Genomic DNA, 21,432 nt, shown 5'->3' with positions numbered 1-21,432 from the left:
GAAATAGCATCAACTGCCCCCACGATATTGAATCATAAAGACAAAATGTGCAACACTAGATTTATGGACACACTTCCTAGGGTTGTTCGGCCTTATCCCAATTATTCCACACAAAAAAAGAGCCCCTGAAAGAGATGGAAAATACCGAAGAACTGCCCACTTGACTCATCTGGGAACCTGAAGGAAAAACCCACCAACTTAGGAGTGCATCTATATGGTAAAAATATATCCAATCAACAAAACATCAAAAAAGAGACACTGGAAGAACAAACTCGAAAGCCATCTAACTACAGATGCTCTGTGGGCCCGGGTTTTCCTTTCAGGCCCGAGGATGTGCCTACTTCTCCTCTCCGGTACTCCCTCGCTCATGGCCAGGAGGACCTGGGAAGTAACTGGCTTAAGCGAGAAAGATAGCATCAATGACTTCTACCTGCGACCACGAGGAGATGTTTTCTGGACAGAATTCTCTAGTCCAGAGGGCTGTGCAAATGTCAACACAATTTATTTTAGAATGGCAGAGATAAAATACTTTCCCCGCTATGTTTGCACAATACGGAACAAACCTCATATAGTTAGTTACAGCAGCTGTGCAGTACCTGGATGACCATCGAAACGAAGTTTCTAACTCAGCTTTAAATTTTAGAAAACAACGTACTAATTTTGGTAAACATCATAACCGTAAAAATGTATTATCATGCTTGCCAGAAGTCCTACAGAGGCCTAACATGGCTCCTAGATATTTCTTCCACCAGACTCCTCCATAATCTCTGATAAATGTGAATGCTAGCAGGCCTTGGCAGGTAACAGATGGCAATTACATTTTCCTGCACCAACAGTATACCTTTTGTAATGTTCCTCATGGAGATTATGGCTACAATACACTTCACATGGAAACTGCTTTAACATATGAATTTTATTACAAGCGACTCATGTTGATGGTAGAAGATATAATTTAATTCCCATTAAATAATGCAATGAAGATCCATACCATAAAAGGAAGTCTACTGTATTTTCTTATTAATCATCTCCAAAGTGACCCTCTTTTTAAATAAGCCAAGCTTAACATGGGGATGAGGCTCCTGACCTGCTGGTTCTCTGTGAGCTTTGAGTTGTTTTTCCAGTCGTGATGAAGAACTTACAGTAATATATCCCACGGTCAAAGTTCCGTATACTCACAAAATGGGCTGATGGATATAGTCTGCTTGTATCCTTTAAAAAGAGAAATCTAATGCCCTAGTGGGACCAAACCAGCAACTGTGGTTTCATCAACATTGGCTTGGGACCTCTGCACTAACTGGCCCAAACTTCGTTTTGAATAAAGACATGCAGTTTTATGCTACTACTTTAACACTATTTTTTGGGTGGTAATTTTACATTCAGGACTTAAAGCCAAACCTAGATTTTCTTTCTAAGTAAAAAACTGAGTTCTAGCCTTTCCCTTAAAATAGGCTGGGTTTCTGGACTGGTGTAGCACATTAATTATAAACATGCTTGGTAAGGCATGTTGGATAAAGACCTTGATAATTAGTAAACATATTCTTTTTTTTTTTTTTTTAGTAAACATATTCTTAATGCCAACAAGTCAGAGGATTACTTAATTGACTTTGTCTCTCTTAAGAGTCGATTCGCATAAACTGAGTTTTGCAATCTGCATACATACCAAGAAAGTAAATAAATGCTTTTGGCAAACTGGTTATTTCAGCTATTTGGAGTTGATAGGAGTGCTGTTTGAAATTTCTTCTTGGAAAAACTCTTCTGAATTTTTCCTTTAAATCTTTTAATGGTGGAAAGGGAAGTTGTATATGTGCGTGTGTGTGTGTGTGTATGTGTGTGTGTTCACTTACATATTCAACCAAGGTTCTGCTAACACCCTGCTTGAAGCATTTAGTTTCTTAACCCAAACTCAGGGGGCAGTGACTGTGGACCAAAGGGATGATGCATGCAAGGGAGAAGAAAGTGGATAACAGGAGGAAGGAAAAGAAATAACTATCATTAACCTTAAAAGGCAAATGGGTAACTGGGGAAAACCATTTGCTCTAGCTTTGGGTGTCCTGGGATATAGGCTTCGTTATCCATCTTTTGTCCCCTACATTACTCAAGTTCTCAAAGTAAAACACCAAGGGATACCTAACTTCCTGGGCAGCAAGACCATTATTTTAAGAAAAAAGGGAAACAAGATTCTATTTTCTTCAAATAAGAAGTTTAGAAAGGTTAGGACTCTGTGTACACAGGCTAAGATCTCCAGCATACTTACTTTTGTCTCCTATGTTTTCCCCTGCCGCCTCCCCTTCCTCCTCCTCCTCCTCCTCCTCTTCCTCCACCTCTGTGGGCTGCACATCATCCTGCGGGTCACAGGCACTAACCGGTGCGTTCAGACAGCAGTGGTTGAACCCGCTATCTCGAGGCAGAGTAAAACTTCGAGGCTTGCCCCCATTTCCATTTAACACTTGCATCCTCTCGCTCTCGGCCAAAGGGTACGGCCCATAGTGATCCTGTAGGTGGCACTTCTGAGTTGGAAGAGTGGACTGTCGCCTGTGCTCTGGGGAGATGGCCGCGGAGTCGGAGAAGACAGAATCCTCCAGGGGCAGAGTCTGAAGATAGTGTAATCCTGAGCTTGTCAGGGGCGTCTCGATTAAATCCTGCCAGGAGCGGCGCTGACTGGCTGTCTTGCGAATGGGGGACACCGCACTGCTCCCGGTCACTTCCTGGCGAAACTCCTCATGGGAGGACTGTGACTGGGAGGTCTCAGTGGACGAGAGCCGGCTGTGTTTTGCTTCCACGTAAGGACTGGCACAACTCATCTGTGGAAAGGAGCTTCTGATCAGTCTCCACAGAAATAACGGACCACCTCTGTCAGCAAGGCACACGTTAGATTTCCACCAGCTAACATTTACCAGTCAAGTTAAGGACTAGTCAAGTTCACAGACATCTCAAAGTTAGGCCCCGGCTGATCTTTTAAGGGACTGAGATGGGGAGTGTTTAAATGCAGCGCTACCAGACTCTCATGAAAAATCTGATATATTAACATGCAAAATTTTACAATGAAACATAAGAAAATCCGAGTGCTTACGTAAGAAATAGTCAGCAACAACTACAAAAAAATCTAAAGTTTTAAAAATCTCTATGCATTTGAAACCGTGAACAATTGTTGCCAAATTCATATTTCCGGATTTTATGGAGTTTGGGGACGAGGGCAAGGAGAGAGGCTTTTGGATGTGAAAACAAGATGCCTATAATCAGACAGAACCCCTCCCCTTCCTCACAGCTGAATGTCTGCTCCTATGGGCCCCAAGGAAAAGCTTTCTTAGGATCTGGTCAATTTGTGGCACTTTGTAGAGAGTTAAAAATATAGGCAGGATGAGATTATACGCGGATGGGGATTAGCATTTGCCTTGAGCATGGGCACCTCAGGGTACATAAACACAAAAGAAAAATGGGATACTTTTATTCCCTGAATTTCAAGTTTGGGAATATATAGCATAGCACAAAGCACAACCAAGAAAAAGGACTGGCATCAAGTGAATGCTGTAAAGGACTTGCAGGTGCCCCCGCTGGGGACAAGGCTTACTCCAGCTCCGGGGGCTAACAGATAAGCCTGGGCCCCTTTCTGGCAGGAGGAGGCAGATTTATCAAATGTGATCCTGGCAAATGGGGCTGCAGCTGTGGTCAGGACAAGCCCAGCTGAGGGGAAAGCACATACAGCCGCTCTGGCTAAAGGAGGAGAAGTTAAGTGGCATCTTCTGGGGGCAGTTTATCTTCCCACACGTTAATAACATATAAAGTTTCCTTCTTGAAATCCCCACGCTGCTGTGATTAAGGAGCTGTCCCCTGAAGCTGCAGCTTCCCTTTCTTCCTCTTTTAGAAATATTTTAAAGGAATTATTCAGGCCCTGATGTTTTAGGGAAAGAGGGAAAATATGATATAAACTATATCTTGTCACTGACTTCATGATTTCATCTCTATCGCTCCTTCTTGCATTCTGTTGCACTCAGTAAACTGCAGCATTTATTAAAGAAATGTGCATATATAGAGGAACAATTCTTAGGTAATAGACACTGTCATCAAGCGTGGTTATTAAAAATGTGGCTTCCCTTTTAGTTATTGGCCAAAAGTGCCCATGTGTTTATTTCAGAAATATTTATTAAGCACTTAATAAATAAATGCCAGTGCTGTGTTAGGCCATGGGGATGTGTAGATCCATCCAACAGGGCCCCTGTTTGCAAAAGTCCATAGTCTAGTCCATTGAGCTGTTTGTAGTCCCAGATATGCTGATTTAATGTCTGCATCTGCATTTCTAAAATGTTCCAGAGGTGATTCTTATGCATAGCCAAGGTTGAGAAGTGTCCTCAAATTATATCAACATCTTGTGTAGTGCCTTTCTTATTTAAAATCTTCTAGAGTAATATGGAGGTGCAATTAGGTTGGCTGCTCTTGTCACCTAAATTCAGCTTCCATTTCCTATGTGGACGACTCAGTCCCAGGACAGGCAGAATTGACTCTTAAGATGCCGTAAGCATGCAATATATAGTTGAAACTGGGACACTACTGAGATGCTCTTAATAATTCTGATGGGAAACGGGCATAAATTGGGATAGTCCCAAGAAAACCAGGACAGCTGTTTTATCCCATTAAAAGATTAAAGTACAGTGTATACACAGAATCATTTACACACGTTAAGAAGTCTGGAGTACCATATAAACACATACATTAAACCAGACCCCATGACTGTCTAAAAAGCTGTATGTCAAAACATGTGTTCAATACAGATATAATATTAATTTTTATGAGTTGTTTCTGAAGGACACAGGAATGAACTTTATTAGTGTGGAAATACATAAGGTCCATTTATATATCTTTTTCTAAGAAAACTTTTTTTCTTGCTGATATTTCCATGAAGGCTACTCTGACAGAAACAGGATTTTTTTAAAATAAACCTGGGCAGATTTTTATTACGCCTGGAATCTGTGGTGACTGTTTCTCCTGATTAAACAGTCTTTGCATACTTAAAGTTTTTTTCCCCTTATTGCTTTTAGACTCCCTATTTTCCTTCCTCTTAGGAATCCTGAGGTCTGACATACAATTCACTACATAGCTGTTTTTAACGAACGAAGGGATATCACTGAAGAATCTGATGCCAAATTACATACATGCCTGTTGGCAACTTACAGAGGGAGGCCGTGGGTATGTATCGTAGGGCGGTGGAGGGCTGTCCTGTTTGGGTGTTGATGGAGTATCTGCTTCTTCCTTGTCACTCTCACTCCAGTAATCTGTAAATTCACACACATAGATACAATGACATTCTATTAAATGTTTCTAGCCATATTTTCAGGAACATAAACTACCAGCTAACACAAGGAAATTTAAATTCCACTCCTACACCCTGCTCCCCAGCACCTCCTACTCCAAGCCCCAGCACCTCCTACTCCTACTTATTTTCGGCTGGGTTTTGAGGAAGAAGGAAGAGTACAATCACCTAATTCCAACCTTTAAAGCAAGCAATTATACATAGCTGCAATGTTAAGGAGTTAAGAAAAAGACACTGCATAAGCCAAATCGGGTTTAGGGTGCTTTAGATTCCAGGCCAAATTATACCGAACCTTTAATTAATGAATGATATCACATGATGCCTCTGAAAGGTGTATCATTTTACCCTAAAGATGAACACTCAAAGAAAAGCTATATACACACACACACACACACACACACACACACACTGCTGTAGATCTCTACAGATATAAACAGCTCTAAAAATAACGTTCTCAATTCTTTTTTTCTGGCTTCAATTCACTGGTTATCTAACAATCGCTGTTTCCAGAGTCATGCTGACATGAATCTCTATAACACCATACTCCCACCTCTACTTGGAAACACATGGCAAATCCTGATTCTTGCCAAATGCAAAAGGGCAAATTTGCTGATGTGGGCCGCAAGTTCCAAACTTCCAGAACTACTTAAAAGGGTAGAAAATGTAAGCCGCTAGATTTGGCAGACCTCAGGCAAGAGGGAAGGGAAAAAACTGAGAGATAAATCAGTTGAGTAAGTGAAATACAGCACAAAGGCCAATAATCAGAACCTGTTCCACTAATATCTTCACCATTCTTAACTCTGGGTTAATTCTTTACAAGATTTACAAAGAAAAACCTACAAGTATTACCCATATGAATCTCAGATGGTAAAGGAAGTGAAAAAGTATTAAGACATATGTTCCTTATTCTTATGAAAATCCAAATCACAAAAGAACCATCATAAGGCCTAAATGATATTGAGATTTAGGTGAAAAATCATGGCACATATTTTTACAGGAACCCCTCTCCACCCAGGAATTCCTATACTGTAATATTTATATAAATTTTCCTTGCTATACTTATTAATAAATATAGCTAATATTAAGTACTTACTATATATGCTGAATAGAAAGTAGTAGAGCTGGGATTTGAACTAAGAAATCACCTTGCCCTAAACCTTGAAGGGACTCTTTTGTATGACATAGTGGGAGAATTTAATTTGACATATATTCACGATGCTTTTTAAAAATTTTTTTTAAAGATTTTTATTTATTTGTCAGAGAGAGAGAGAGAGAGAGAGATTGAGTGCACACAAGCAGGGGAAGTGGCAGGCAGAGGGAGAGGGAGAAGCAGGCTCCCTGCCGAGGCTCAATCCCAGAACACTGGGATCATGACCTGAGCTGAAGTCAAACACTTAACTGACTGAGCCACCCAGGCATCCCTATACATGATGCTTTAAGCCCCCCTCCTCCCGCTGCTCTATTACTCGGGCTAACATGAACAGCAATTCTTTAGCCATGGAGATTATTATATTCAGGTCTCAAAATACAAAAACTTTGAAAATGCTATTCCTAACTTTAATTATTCCCTTTGACTAAAAGATAAGCAGAAACTAGTTAATCTAAACTTGTGTCTGGTAATTTACAATGGACCATGCTGGTGACAGCCAGGATACTAAGTTTCCCCTCAAATATGAATTGATGTAGTTGCCCAGAGATGTACCCAACAAACAATGGTGGGAAAAGCATGAACTATATAGTTGGGCAGATGTAGGTGCTCTTGTGATGGTTACTAAACCTGAGTCTCTTTGAACATCTGTAAAAGGGGGCTAATGATAACCACCTTTCAGAGTTGTGTGTATGTGTGTATGTGTGTGTGTGTGGGTACTAAATAAGGTAATATATATTCAAGTGCTTCGCACCTTGACAGCACTCAATAAATATTAGGACCCCTGATCTTCTTGGGTGGATTTGTAGGTAGCATGCTAGGACAGTGTGACCCAGATCACATAGGAGATAGATGCCTTGTGTTTATCTTCTTGGACATTTTTTTTTCTTGTAGCAAGTTGCAGCAATGAAAAGTGAATTCTGAAGTTCTGGGATCTGGGTTAGGTAGTTCTGTGGGAGCTTGAAATACTACAGCGAAGTCACTGCTGGAGGTGAAGGGATCAGCAACCCCCATCCCACCCCCAAGCAGTGGTTTACTAAGATCACTTTGTTTTTACCCTTTCCACTATTTCATGAAACTGTGGCACCTGTGTTGAGTTTCTCCTTGATCTTTGCACTGATACCTTGGGGGGGTCTCAAAGAATTAGTACCTCAAGTGGTCCTTATCAGCATGTTGAGAAGGAGAGGATTGCCATTTTATACAATTCTCTATAGCTATCACTACAAGTGATAGATGTGGGAGATTCTCTCTCTCTCTCCTTTTCTCCCTCAGCTGAATTAGGAAGAATTCTAGTCCACTGTTTGATGTAATTCTTGGTTTACTAAAAAGTACCATCAATCTATAGCTTTCTTGGGTTGCTAAAGAAAAGACTGAAATCCCACCTTGTAAGTTAATTTCATTTCTCACAGTAACTTGTGTGTCTTTGAGAGAGCAATGCCAGAGAGGAACCTACACAGAAAATTCAATCATGGTTTATTTGGGGTTTGTGTAGAAAATCACAGGCACACCGTTTGCTCAGAGGCTGAAACCATTTTGATTTGCATTCTAAGAGCAAATTATTTTTTTTAGCTTTCTATTTAGCACAAAATAAATGGGAACTCTTAATGTCTCTTGTAGTGGTATTCAATTTTATAAGTAATCATGAATAAACAGTGCTGTCAATAGAACAGGAACATTTTCACTTTACTTCTCATGTTGATATAAAAGGAAAATTTGAAAAAAAGAATGACTTTTCCATCTAAAACTACCAAAAAATATATTTCATTCATTTTTATGTGATTAAAGCTTTAGAAAGACCTTATGTATGACAGAAAATAATGTGTCATGAATGTCTGACTTGAAGGTGGAAAAATATAGAAAAATGATTAGCAGACAATTAGCCAGATTGTGATCTTGATAATTTAGTGTAACCTTGTTTTCTCTAAGTACAACAATAAATAATGAAAGAGAAGCCCACATCCTTTACACTTCTGTAGCTACAGACAGCAATTCACTAAACTTTTATTTAAATCAATGCAAGAGTCACTTCTAAGCTGCACTGGCTACTTAAATAAAAAGTGCTTGGCAGTTGTTACTCCTTTACATGTTTGTGAATGTTTCCCAACCCTCAAAGAGCTATATTTTGTATGAAGTTTAACTTCAGTACTGAGAACGGTTCTCAGGAGATGTCAAAGAACTGTACAGAAGTGTGGAGTAGATACATGGATCCAGTTGCTTTCTCTACAGAATATACCATGAGACCTAATTGTGCAGAAGGTAGGAAGTGTCGTATGTTTCTGACCTAGGTCAGAGTGCCTGAGGAATATATACTCTATGTGGAAATCCAAATTACTTCAGAGATTCTGGTTGCGATGTGCTAGCAAGAGAGAGGTGAATTATTAACTATTAGCTTCTGCCAATGAATGCCTACCACTCCAGAAGGCACTAAAATATATACTCACATGACCAGGGCAGCATGAATCCATGGACTGAATACTTATTGGAACTTGCATGTGCAATATAACTTACCAGTTCTTTAATCCACAATGAAATTCGACTATATAATACCACGTACAAAGAAAATTCACTAAAATCAAGACCATGCTAAGCTTCAAAGTGATAAAATACAAGAGTTGAGCCTGAAAGTCCAAGACTCCTTATGTACATTACATTTTTTTTTCAAAGATTCATTTTTTTTCTATCCGTACATTGCTCACTTTTAATTCTTGCATCTTAAAAGAATCAGAAACAAATCTGTATGCACCTATAAAGAACTCTTTTATGACTTTAAAAAAATGTGAAAAGGAAGACTAGTATTTTTTTTAGTACTCTTAACACAATTTTAGGCCTATAAGTTAAGTTGAAATATGAAAGGTTTATTCCTTTAAAAAACTTTTAACAATGAAAAAATGTGGCTTGATAACTGGCCTGACATTTCCTAGTCCTGGCTGGGATTTGCCTCTGCACCCTGATTTGATGGAGATTGCTTCCACGTTATTTGTGGAAGTATCCATGCTGCTTCCACTCTCAGGAATGCTTTATTTCGTTACTTCCTTAACTCTACTTCCTTCTCATCCTGTGAGAACGAGTTCAAATAATGGAGTCGACATAAAGTCTTTTCCCATTCCCCTCCTGGAAGCAATCTCTCCAGCCGAATTTCCACAGAACTTGATTTGTACTTTCTTACATTTCATTTTCTGTATTATATTAAGAGTACCCTTTCTACTAGAATTCAGTGTAATTTCAGGCAGGATGGGTGCCTATTTCACCTTAATTTAATCAGAGTGCTAGTTGAAGGCATTACACAGAAAAGCTTCATATTGAATAAAATATCTTCTCTTCCCCTCTTCTGCTGACTTTACATCAGGCTCACGATCACTTCCTCTAGCAAGTTATTTCCTCATTAATCCTGCCTCCTTCCCAGGTTTTTTTTTTTTTTTAATTTTGCATCCACTTAGCAAATTTTTCGTCAGTTGCACGTTGTGCAATCATTAGGACTCATTTACTTTATGTTGCTTGTTCGTTTTTCTTTTTTTGTTTTTGTTTTTCTCAGGCAATTTCAAGGGTGTATCTTTGAGATCCTCAACAAGATGATATATTCCTAATGGCAGGAACCATGTTTTGCTATTTCTTTGAAATCTTCCTGCCCTAACTCCTCACCCTTCAGTGCTCTACCCATTCTCATTCCCTCACCCAATGGCTCTAAACCAGGGGTTGGTAAACTAAGGCCTGCAGGCCAAATGAGGCTCTCTGCCTGTTTTTACATGGCCTGTGGATCAAGAATGGTGTTTAGATTTTTAAATGGTTAAGAAATCAAAGGAAGAATATTTTTTGAAATGTAAAAAATGATATGAAATTTAATCTCAGTATCCATAAATAAAGCTTTATTAGAGCCCAGACACATCCCTCATGTGTGTACAGCTGCTTTCATACTGTAATGGCCGACTTTGACCAGTTTAGACAGAAATCTTACGGGCTTGCAAAGCCTAAAACATTAACTACTTGGCTCTTCACAGAAAGTTTGCCAACCCCTGCCCTAAACATTTGCTGACAGATTGGTTTTGTGATCTGGTTATCTTCTTTAGAACTCTCTTAACCTTTAGCTTTTAGATGTTTAAAAAAGTTTTGGCTGAGGTTTTACTCTGAGAGGAAACAGAAGGTTTTTAGAGTCTCCACATAAACAAATAGGCTATGCCCACCGGAGACACAACTGGAAATATGTTTGTATATATATCAACCTGTAGAATTTCTCTGATTTGGGTCTCTTTTGAGACTTCCAACACCTGTTGATGCTTCCAAGGGATGTACAATAAACACTTTTTGGAAATGTAAAGCAACTTCGGAATGGTGACTACAACTTTCAGTAAAATTTTAATTTTGCATAATGACATTGTCTTTTGTAAATCTGAGGTCAATACCGAGGCAAGTTCCATAAGATCACAGAGTAACAGATGAACAGAACCGAAGAACATAACCAACTGAGATAATTTATGGAAGAAGGGGTCATCCATCTGAGTTCTTTGCATAAAAGTCCACTAAAATGTCTATGAAGCTGCTAAACAGAAAAAAAAACAATGCACCAATAAGGACCTGAACTTTGGCCAATATTTAGGATCAATTACAGACTTTTTAAGATTTTTTCCTCCTTTGAAAAAAAGACTGAGAGAGACAGCAACGAACTCCACACTAGGTGCTCCAAAAATTTCAGAGTTTATTCCCCACCTGTTTAGTTTACTAGACCTTACCTATAAGATGCTATGGTTTGGATTCAAAGTGCCCAGAAGAGAAATAACCACAGCCTGGTGACTGCATGTTCATTCAAATGATAGTAGTGAATCACTGTATAGGATAACAACAAAACAAAACAAAACAAAAACCCCATGACTCTAAAAAAAAAAATATTCCTTTACCTTGTTCTTGCTTAATCCTCTCTCTTTCTGCATATCCCGCAGTCAGCATATTGATTCTGTTAAGCCACCTGAAAAAAACAAATGTTAAAATCAGTAATATTGCAACTTAATTTTTTATATTTTACTTCTTAAACATATTTATTTTAAGAATAAAGACGATGTGGCATATATACAATGGAATATTGCTCAGCCATCAAAAAGAATGAAATCTTGCCATTTGCAACGACATGGATGGAGCTAGAGAGTATTATGTTAAGTGAAATAAGTCAGTCAGAGAAAGACAAATATCATATGATTTCACTCATATGTGGAATTTAAGAAACAAAACAAATGAAGGGAAAAAAAGAGAGAGACAAACCAAGAAACAGACTCCTAACTCTAGAAAACAATCTGATGGTTACCAGAGTGGAGGTACGTTGCGGGGGGGGGGGTGGCTGGTGAAGGGGATTAGGAGTGCACTTGTCATGATGACCACCGAGTAATGTAAAGAATTGCTGAATCAGTACACTGTATACCTGAAACTAATAAGACGGTATATTAACTAAACAGGAATTAAAATAAAAAACATTATTATTGTTAGTTTTAGAGAGGGAAGGGGTAGGGGCAGAGGGAGAAGGAGAGAGAGAATCTTAAGCAGACTTCAAGCCCAGCATGGAGCCCAATGCGGGGCTCGATCTCACAACCCTGAGGATCATGACCTGAGCCGAAACCAAGAGTTGGACGACTAACTGACTGAGCCACCCAGGAGCCCCAAAATTACAAAACTTAATAAAAATATTTATTTTAAGATGTTTAAGAATATATGGGATAATTCTACATAAAAGATGTGTTCTTTGCTACTCTTGACACATGGAGTCTTCAATGAGCTCCAATTTGCTGTAGTACAAATTGTTCCCACACTAAAGATGCTATTTTGATAGAAAAGTCTTAGGCAAACCTGTTCATATCTGTAATATAGAGGGTTTTAAGATGATCAGATCCCTATTAATTCTGTTGCTCCCAATTTAGAAGCACTCCAAATATCACTGCTGATTGTGTCTTCAGAGCAAATGCTCTTTTACAGTTACTTAATATCATACAATATATACTGATGAGGGAGAAAGTTATGGACCTTGCCTGTCAAAATAAACTTTACTATGAAATATTAGTTTTGAAGAAGGTCAGTTAAGTTTAGTGATCCAGGGGGAAACACATGTCAGGAGTACTTTGGAACTTTGTCTCTAAATACTAGGGTATTAGGTTTTCTAAAGACAAAATGAACAAACATAATTTTAACCTCTGTTCAGATCCTGAAAATTTATTTCCACGCATAATAGTAACCTAAAAATAAATCTTTCCTCTCTCAGTAGTGCTGCTATTGCCAGTGTAGGGGCCTGCATTGTTTCAATTTCCATCTTTTGTCCCACCAGATCTCTCCCTGTGTTCATTATTTCAGCTGTTTACACTGCATCAGATTATCAAATCATAAAATCTTTAAATTAACCTGACACTTTCCCATCGGTCCATTCTGAGCTATGATCCATATACTTTCCCAAATCAGAAATTAAGGAAGAACCCCCCTTCCAAACTACCATAAGTTTGGAAACCATAGTAGAGTTAACATCATTAAACTGTGGAATAATCTGAGCAAGATATATTTTTAAGAAAAAATTGTGTTTGAGAAATTTTTCTTCCAAGAGTTTATCTCCTGTGTCAGATGGAAGACGATGTGATTTGAAGTGAGTCATGTATTACAGCACTTATGTCCAGTGGTATTCACTGTGCAGCAGATTCTTAGAATATCTTGAAAAGGGAGGAAATATGTATCTCTCACTGACAAAATCACATCCATGGAAATTTATGCTTTAATTTTAACAATAAGTCACCTAAAGCTCAACTTTATTTTGATAATTACAATGTAATTATCACCTCAAGTATTTTTGGGAAGTGAAGAAGGGACTGGAACAGAAAGGGAATAAAATAAAGATTGATCAAATAAATTCAGTAGCATAGAGTACACTCACACACTCCAAAAAATTACAAATGATAAGAAGTCAACTTCATGATAAATAACCCTTAAAAAGGACTCTAATCACTAGTAAAAGGTCAAAATTAAAATTTAGTCTACAGGTCATTTGTAGTGAGTAAGGGGTTGAATTTGTACTGCAAGACAACTTTTAGCACTCTTGAGAAAGACTTGTCTGGTGCTTTTTGGGTGAAAATGATGATAATAGCACTATAGGAACATGTATTATTAGATTTTAATCTAGTACCTCATACTGACTATTTTAAAAAACATCAGTGAAATTTCATTTTGTCAGGAGTTTAAAGAACAATGAGGTCTTTATGAGATGAATCAGAAAACTAAAAAGAGGCTTCCTTGATTTTTCAGTTCAACAAATTTACTAAGTGCCTGCTATATGCTGAACAATGAGCTATGTTTTGGGGGCACGAAAATGAATAAGACATAATTCCTGCCTTCAGTGAGTTCCAGAATTGCTAAATGTCACAAGACAATTGAAAATTCGACTGCTTTTAGGAAGAAAAATTCTGTTCATGATAAAAACTCTTTAGAAAGCGTGTGGCTTACTCAGGCCAGTGTGTACACGCACAAAAGGCTGAACACCACACTGCTGTTGGTGCTGTCTTGGATAAACTTGTCCTTAAGACCGCAGCTTGAAGAGGCTGACCTATATACTTGTTGCAGTATAATTTGGTATTTATAGGTCATTATAAACAGCAGATATATATGCAGTAATGGAGTCAAGAAATATTTAATGAGAACCTATGTCTGCAAGGTCCTGTTCCAAGCACCAAGGACGTAGAGAGAAACAAAACCAAGCATCTGCCTTCACAGAGCCTACATCTTAGTGAAGGCAACAGACAATAAATAGGGATACAAATAAACATATGTCAAGTTATTATCAAGTGCCATTTACAAAAATAGCTAGGTGAAAAATTAGGAAGTCAAAGGTGCTAGGAATGGGGGGAGGCTATTTTAAGAAAAACCGGTTAGGGATATAAGCATTGAATTTAATGATGGGGAAGTGCTTTAATATTCGGTCTACATTCAGCACCTTACTGTACCACTCATTTTTTTAAAAAGATTTTATTTATTTGACAGAGAGAGACAGCGAGAGCAGGAACACAAGCAGGGGGAGTGGGAGAGGGAGAAGCAGGCTTCCCGCCGAGCAGGGAGCCTGATGCAGGGCTCGATCCCAGGACCCCAGGATCATGACCTGAGCCAAAGGCAGACGCTTAATGACTGAACCACCCAGGCGCCGCAACACTAATGTTTTAAAACAAGATAATATAGGTATGGAGATATTGAGCCTAAAGGAAACATTCCCACGAAGTTGTCAAGTGTTTAGAGAATAATGTATTGAGAAGAAAAAAAATGAGTAAGAACTACGGGAGTAATGTACAAAAAGTAATTACCAAAGAGAAATGGGTGAATCCTCACAATTGTAAGGACTTATGTGCTGACATGATAAGGAATATATAGGCCAAATGAATTCAGTAAATAAGTTTCAGAATACTTGAGAAACACGATATTTTGTTTTCTTCCCACAGATTTCACAAAGACTGGCAATTTTTTTTTCATGTTTCAGTGCTCATTTCTGAGGAGGAAACAGATGGATGGTGGTGGGGGCCTCAAAAAGTGTTTTTGCAAATTACCTCACAATCAAACTTACAGCTGCTCAGAAAATAGAAGGTGAGATTTTAATATTCCATGTGTATATATATGTATATATACATACATTTGGGTATGTGTATATGTATGTATAGATGGGTATATGTAAATTTGGGTATATGTATGAGTGTGTGTTTCTCAGTATACACACATGCAGATATTTTATACAAGAAAATTAAATTTAAGGAGTGCTTTTTCATTTCAATTACTAGGTCCTGTCAAAACTCACACTATATTTTTAAAATACATATGCTAGTGCTTTAGAAATTAAGAAATAACCAGATAAAGCTTATATTTATATTATAATTAGCATAACTATGATATTATAAATATAAAATCTCTTGAAGACTTAGGTACATTCCTTTAAAAGATTATATATGGAATGAACTAACACCCAGATTATCTTGCTGTTATGTAACGATCAGGCTACTGAACAAAATTGTTGGGGGGCATCTCTCCCACCACTAATCCTCTGTTTATTTCCAGCACTGGCACTCCTCCTATTAACAAGTAGTTTCTAAAAACTTGCCTATTCAAAATACACATTGGGAATATGATTATAAAAAAAGAAAAAGCAATAAAAGTCCATTATACTTAAATTTTTAAAAAGATTCAGTATTTCAAGACAACGTAATTCTGAAGGTTATAGCATACCATAACAAGGCTCACATAAAACAGCACTCTTAAATGTATGATGTGGAGATAACATATTTGATCTCATCCATTTTTTTTCCTTTGACTCATCACTTAGAAAAAACAAAATGAAACACATGGATTTGGTTTAGCTTCTTCTATGAGATCCTGAACCAGATACATCCATAGGAGTATCAGGGAAGAATAGTGACATGACACACTTTTGTTGAAGTTATTGCTAACACAAGGCAGGGAGTGGAGACCAGGAACGGTTTTATAGTTCATAAAAAGGCATTTTCTATGCCTAAAAAGACCCTGATTAACATGTTTTGTGAATAATTAAGTTATGCTAATTCTCAGATAGAGGTGATTGTGTTCTAGTGTATCCATCTTGTAAGATGGGATAATGCTCATTTTTACCACTAATTCTGTTTGGTCATGATGTAAACATTTCATATTCATCCCAAGGGCACTGAGCTCAACATGCAATAAAATAGATAGTGAGTAACTAGAACAGTAGAATTATAAAATTATTAAAACACAAAACAGAGCATTACAACCTGCCCCTCATCCCATGAGCATGTGAATGAACATTTTCATTTTGAGAACAAATTAAGGAGAAAAGGCTCTCCAAATTCTAATTGCCTAGTGTGAAATTTCAAGGATGGTAACATAAATCAAAAGAAGATTATGGGAAGTACAAGAAAGACTCAGTTCCCTTATTAATAATAACATATATTTTAAAAAGATTTTATTTATTTATTTATTTGACAGAGAGAGAGAGAGGGAACACAAGCTGGGGAGAGGGAGAGGGAGAAGCAGGCTTCCCGCCGAGCATGGAGCCTGATGCGGGGCTCAATACCAGGACCCTGGGATCATGACCTGAGCCGAAGGCAGACGCTTAGCCCACTGAGCCACCCAGGCGTCCCAATAATAACATATTTTATCAAGTGTTTTGAACACTTGTTCGCCATTTCCTTGTATTCATTTCCTTGCTTTGGACAAAGCGTGCCTTTACTCCCACGTGTCAAAAAACCAAGATTATCTATAAAAGCATATCAAGTGTTCATTTAGTGTGCTCAAGCACATTTATAAAGTTGCACCATTTTGTGCCTAAAAAGATCTGGATACTGGGGCACCTGGGTGGCTCAGTCAGTTAAGTGTCCGAGTGTTGGTTTCAGCTCAGGTCATGATCTCAGGGTGGTGAGACTGAGCCCCGCGTGGTGCTCCGCACTCAGTACAGAGTCTGCCTCAGACTTTCCCTCTCCCTCTCCCTATGCACCGCCCCTCTACCACTCTTGCTCCCTCTGTCTCTCAAATAAATAAATAAATCTTTAAAAAAATATCTGGATACTAAATTTTTTGGAGACACACAAAGAAAGGTAAATGGGCTAAGAGTCCAAAGTATATAAAAGGAATATATATTGCCAGCAAACACTTAAACAGCACTTACAATTGAACAGGGACTGTTCTAAGCCCTTTATGTGTGCTCATTTGCTCCTCACAATAGTCCCCTGGGTGGAGATGGTTATTATGTCCATCTTTTTCAAGGGGCCAATACCTGGCATAAACTGGTCCAGTTCTATAGCCAAGGTCACACAGCTAGTAAGCACGACAGCTGGGATTTGGACAGTCTGGTTCTAAAGTCTATGCTCTTAATCACTACGCTATGCTGCCTCTCCCTAACTGTTGGCAAGTTATATAGGTCATATGCAAGACCTGTGGAAGACCTGTGAAAAGGAAAAATCTGAATCTTAAATCTAGTTTCTCTGAATCTAGAAACGAGAGGGGAAAGGAAGGAAAAGGAAGAAAGCATCAAATTCATAAAAGCTAAAGTGGAAACCTGGAGCAGAATGTTGTAGATGATGGGAATATATATATATAATATGTATATGTAAAATATATATATATTTCTCCCTCCTTCCCAGCAGCCCCAAATAACCATGTAGCCATCTAATCACTTGGCAGTATAATCTTTTCCACTGATAGAAGAAAGATGACAAAAAGCAATACTAACTTTGCTTAGAACTGAATAATTGAGATGGATGTTGTGCCATAAATACTCAGCACTTGGAAAAGTTAGTTTTTTGGGGGGTGATTATCTTTTCCCCCAACCTGGAAATAAATTTGAAGACACATTCTTGAAATGGACTTAAAAAAAATTTTTTTTTTACAGTGGATTTTTTTTTTTTTGGTCTATATATGGATTCAGGCACATTTTTGGTAAACTTGATAAACAGTCAACAAGTTCATTTTGATCTTTAAAATGCTATTCTCTGAAATTAGCTAAGGCTAGATGCAGCTATGCCTGAGTCCATTTTATTTAAACTGATCGGTCACAGTGACATTATTCTCTAACATTAATGTGGAAAGTTTAGAATTCTAAGCCTAACTGACTTTCTAAGTGCTTTGAAATTTAAGTAACATGTTACCTGTTCATATCATCAAGATGCTCAGCAGCAAAATAAAAGCTTTTGATTTTAGGATGACAGGCTTTGAATGCACTGCAAAAGGAAACAAAGTACACTTATTTTATTTCAAATTGGGAAATAAGTTAGAACCAAATAATTTTTATGGGTAAAATTACCTCAACATCTAACCTGAGTTCACATATATAATGCTTCTGCCATGATGACAGAATCACTAAAAGATTCAATTTTCTGCCCACAAAACTGCTTTCTTATTATCTCAATTTGAAAGCATTAGATAAGCAACCTATAATTTAAAAGCTAGAAATTAAAAAAAAAACTTCCTTTCTCTCCCTCTCCCCAGATAAAATCAACTTACTATTTCTTGCGGCATTCACTGGCTCTATCAATTTTAAATTCAGGCAGACTGATGAATCCTTCTGCTTTTTCATCCTGAAGAGGCAACAGTCTTATTTAGGGTATTATACACAAAGGGTTGAAGCTGATAATACTATATAACTATGCCTTAAAAATTTATATAATAAATCTTTTCATTTAATTTCTTAAATTTGACATTTTAGAGATTAGAGTTCCACTCTTATTTGTTATATTCCATTAAACTGAAGATATACTTTGAACATTTAGAGTACTACAAATTAAGATATACACAGAAATTTTGAAAACTCCTTATATTAGAATGAAGATAGAAAATTCTTTAAATTGTCAAAGTGAAACATGTTTTATAAGTAATTTTCTCACCAGAATGTACATATACTTCCATAACATATAAAATAGCTTCAGTCCACATTCACCATTCATAATTTTCTATAATTTTTAATGTTCAGATGTAAAATACATTGAAGTTTACTAATTCAATTCCTTTTCTGCCTCCAAAAAAGTCTTTCATCAAACCTGAATTAAATATGCTGTGTAATGAAAAAATGTTCATCATCATTAGCCATCAGGGATATTCAAACCAAAACCACATTGAGATACCACCTTACACCAGTTAGAATGGCAGAAATTGACAAGGCAAGAAACAACAAATGTTGGAGAGGTTGTGGAGAAAGGGGAACCCTCTTACACTGTTGGTGGGAATGCAAGTTGGTACAGCCATTTTGGAAAACAGTGTGGAGGTGCCTCAAAAAATTAAAAATAGAGCTACCCTATGACCCAGCAATTGCACTCCTGGGTATTTACCACAAAGACACAGATGTAGTGAAAAGAAGGGCCATATGCACCCCAATGTTCGTAGCAGCAATGTCCGCAACAGCCAAACTGTGGAAAGAGCCGAGATGCCCTTCAACAGATGAATGGATAAAGAAGATGTGGTCCATATATACAATGGAGTATTGCTCACTCATCAGAAAGGATGAATACCCAACTTTTACATCAACATGGATGGGACTGGAGGAGATTATGCTAAGTGAAATAAGTCAAGCAGAGAAAGTCAATTATCATATGGTTTCACTTATTTGTGGAACATAGGAAATAGCATGGAGGACATTAGGAGAAGGGAAAAATGAAGGGTGGGAATCGGAGGGAGAGATGAACCATGAGAGAATATGGACTCTGAGAAACAAACTGAGGGTTTTAGAGGGGAGGGGGGTGGGGGGTTGGGCTAGCCCGGTGATGGGTATTAAGGAGGTCACGTACTGCATGGAGCACTGGGTGTTATACGCAAACAATGAATCATGGAACACTACGTCAAAAACAAATGATGTAATGTGTGGTGATTAACATAATAAAATAAAATTAAAAAATAAATATGCTGTGTATTCAAGATTTTATAAATGAAATAAGTTAATTTGATCTTCAAATATCTACCTTGCTATGAATGCTATATATATAAAAGTCATTTTCTACTTGGACAATTGAATGAAATCCATAAAATCCTCGTCTCTCTAATGTGGCAAGGAAAAACAAGATAGGAGAATTACCCAAAATGTTATGTTAGATATAAGTTATTCCAACTAGGCTAAGACTACCTTTGGCTAAATCCTTTCATTGTTGTTGTCCCTTTCATGGTCATGACCAAGTTCCTCAGACTTTTACTCCCCCAAACTTTAATCTGTGCTGTTACCAGTTCATGGCTCCTTACATATCAAGTTCAAGTGACATTACACCCCCATCTGCTATCTCAAGGAAAAAAAATACAGATTCTCAATTCTTTCAGTATGTATGTATAAATGTAAAACTTAATAAAAATCTGATTATTACTGATAGTGACTGAAATGTGTGTTATAAAAAAGAGAGTATTATAACTTTTTCAATATTTTTCAATATGTGAGTATTTTTTTTCTTCCAACCTTGGGGTAAACACAATAGTTTCAAATCTCTTTTTCAGCTTTGACGTCTGCTATATCAATCTTGATGTCTTTAACTTAAAAATTCTAAATTTTGAACAATTTAAAATATTTTTGGGGTAGATATGATCTTCCTATAATGATGTGATGAGGGATTTTTACATTTCTCCTAAAAAATCACACTGTTATTCTTATAATATATACTATGGAATTATTCATTCACTTCTCACAAGGCTAACACAGTAACAACTCTGAAACTTAGCTACTGTTCAATAAAAAAGGGTCTCAGTTTTTTATCTCTTACATTTTGAAAGATAGAATATAATATAGCATACAGCAGACAAATCTACAAGTGAACTTAAAGAGAAACGAAGACTATATTTTGATACTCTTTGGTTGGCATATAAAAAGTATTTGATATATGTTAAATGAAAATATTGGTAAAATTGTGTTTTATATCTAAAATAAGATATACTTAGTGAAACAGAAGACTTTTTAGGTAATTGTGTGACTGGCACAAATAATATCAAAAGTGCAGAAAATAACCAAATCCTTCTATATAATATAGGCATTTATATTAAATAGCAAAATGTTACTTTAAGATTTTACAAATGAAATAAGAGGTCAATTTGAAAAATATTACTAACAGCATATTACTGAGTACTGAGTGTATGCCAGCCATTGTTCTAAGTGGGCTTTACATGAACTGATTCATTTCATCCATACGATAGCCCAGTGAGCTAGGTACTATTATTACTCCCCCTTTTAGCAAATGAAGAAACTGATGCTTAGTAACTCAGGTGGGTTAAGTCTATTCTCTTAACCATAACAAACATAACTCCTCTAGACATTTTATGTTATAATAATAAGCATAATTATGTTGTTAAATTATATTTCAAAAATTAATCTTCAAATGCAAATTGATGAATGTCTTAACATGACAGTATTCCTGTAAGACTATTTAGCCAGCACACCATATTAAACCATGTCCATTTTTTGAGAAAACAAGTTAACAATAGAAATTATTGTAAAAAAAATCTTAATAAGGTCAACTGATAGATGGGTATGGCA

At 37.2% G+C, this 21,432-nt stretch overlaps 1 protein-coding gene across 5 annotated transcripts in view; it reads right to left on the bottom strand.

The window, feature by feature from the left end:
- Positions 1 to 21,432, bottom strand: part of CNKSR2 (connector enhancer of kinase suppressor of Ras 2) — a 277,726-nt gene that overhangs the window by 40,557 nt on the left and 215,737 nt on the right. For all 5 annotated transcript variants that reach the window (XM_032389505.1, XM_032389507.1, XM_032389504.1 and 2 more), the window contains 5 exons: positions 18,435 to 18,508; positions 18,080 to 18,151; positions 11,342 to 11,409; positions 5,167 to 5,267; positions 2,255 to 2,801 (listed from right to left, as the gene is read on the bottom strand). In XM_032389505.1, coding sequence (XP_032245396.1) covers positions 2,255 to 2,801; positions 5,167 to 5,267; positions 11,342 to 11,409; positions 18,080 to 18,151; positions 18,435 to 18,508 — 862 coding nt within the window. The remainder of the gene's footprint in view (positions 1 to 2,254; positions 2,802 to 5,166; positions 5,268 to 11,341; positions 11,410 to 18,079; positions 18,152 to 18,434; positions 18,509 to 21,432) is intronic.

Source organism: Phoca vitulina, unplaced genomic scaffold (assembly GCF_004348235.1).
Source record: "Phoca vitulina isolate PV1807 unplaced genomic scaffold, GSC_HSeal_1.0 scaffold55, whole genome shotgun sequence".
In the NCBI taxonomy this organism is placed as follows: domain Eukaryota; kingdom Metazoa; phylum Chordata; class Mammalia; order Carnivora; family Phocidae; genus Phoca; species Phoca vitulina.
Note: the sequence above shows the minus strand (reverse complement) of the source record. Positions and strands in the feature narration are given on the sequence as shown.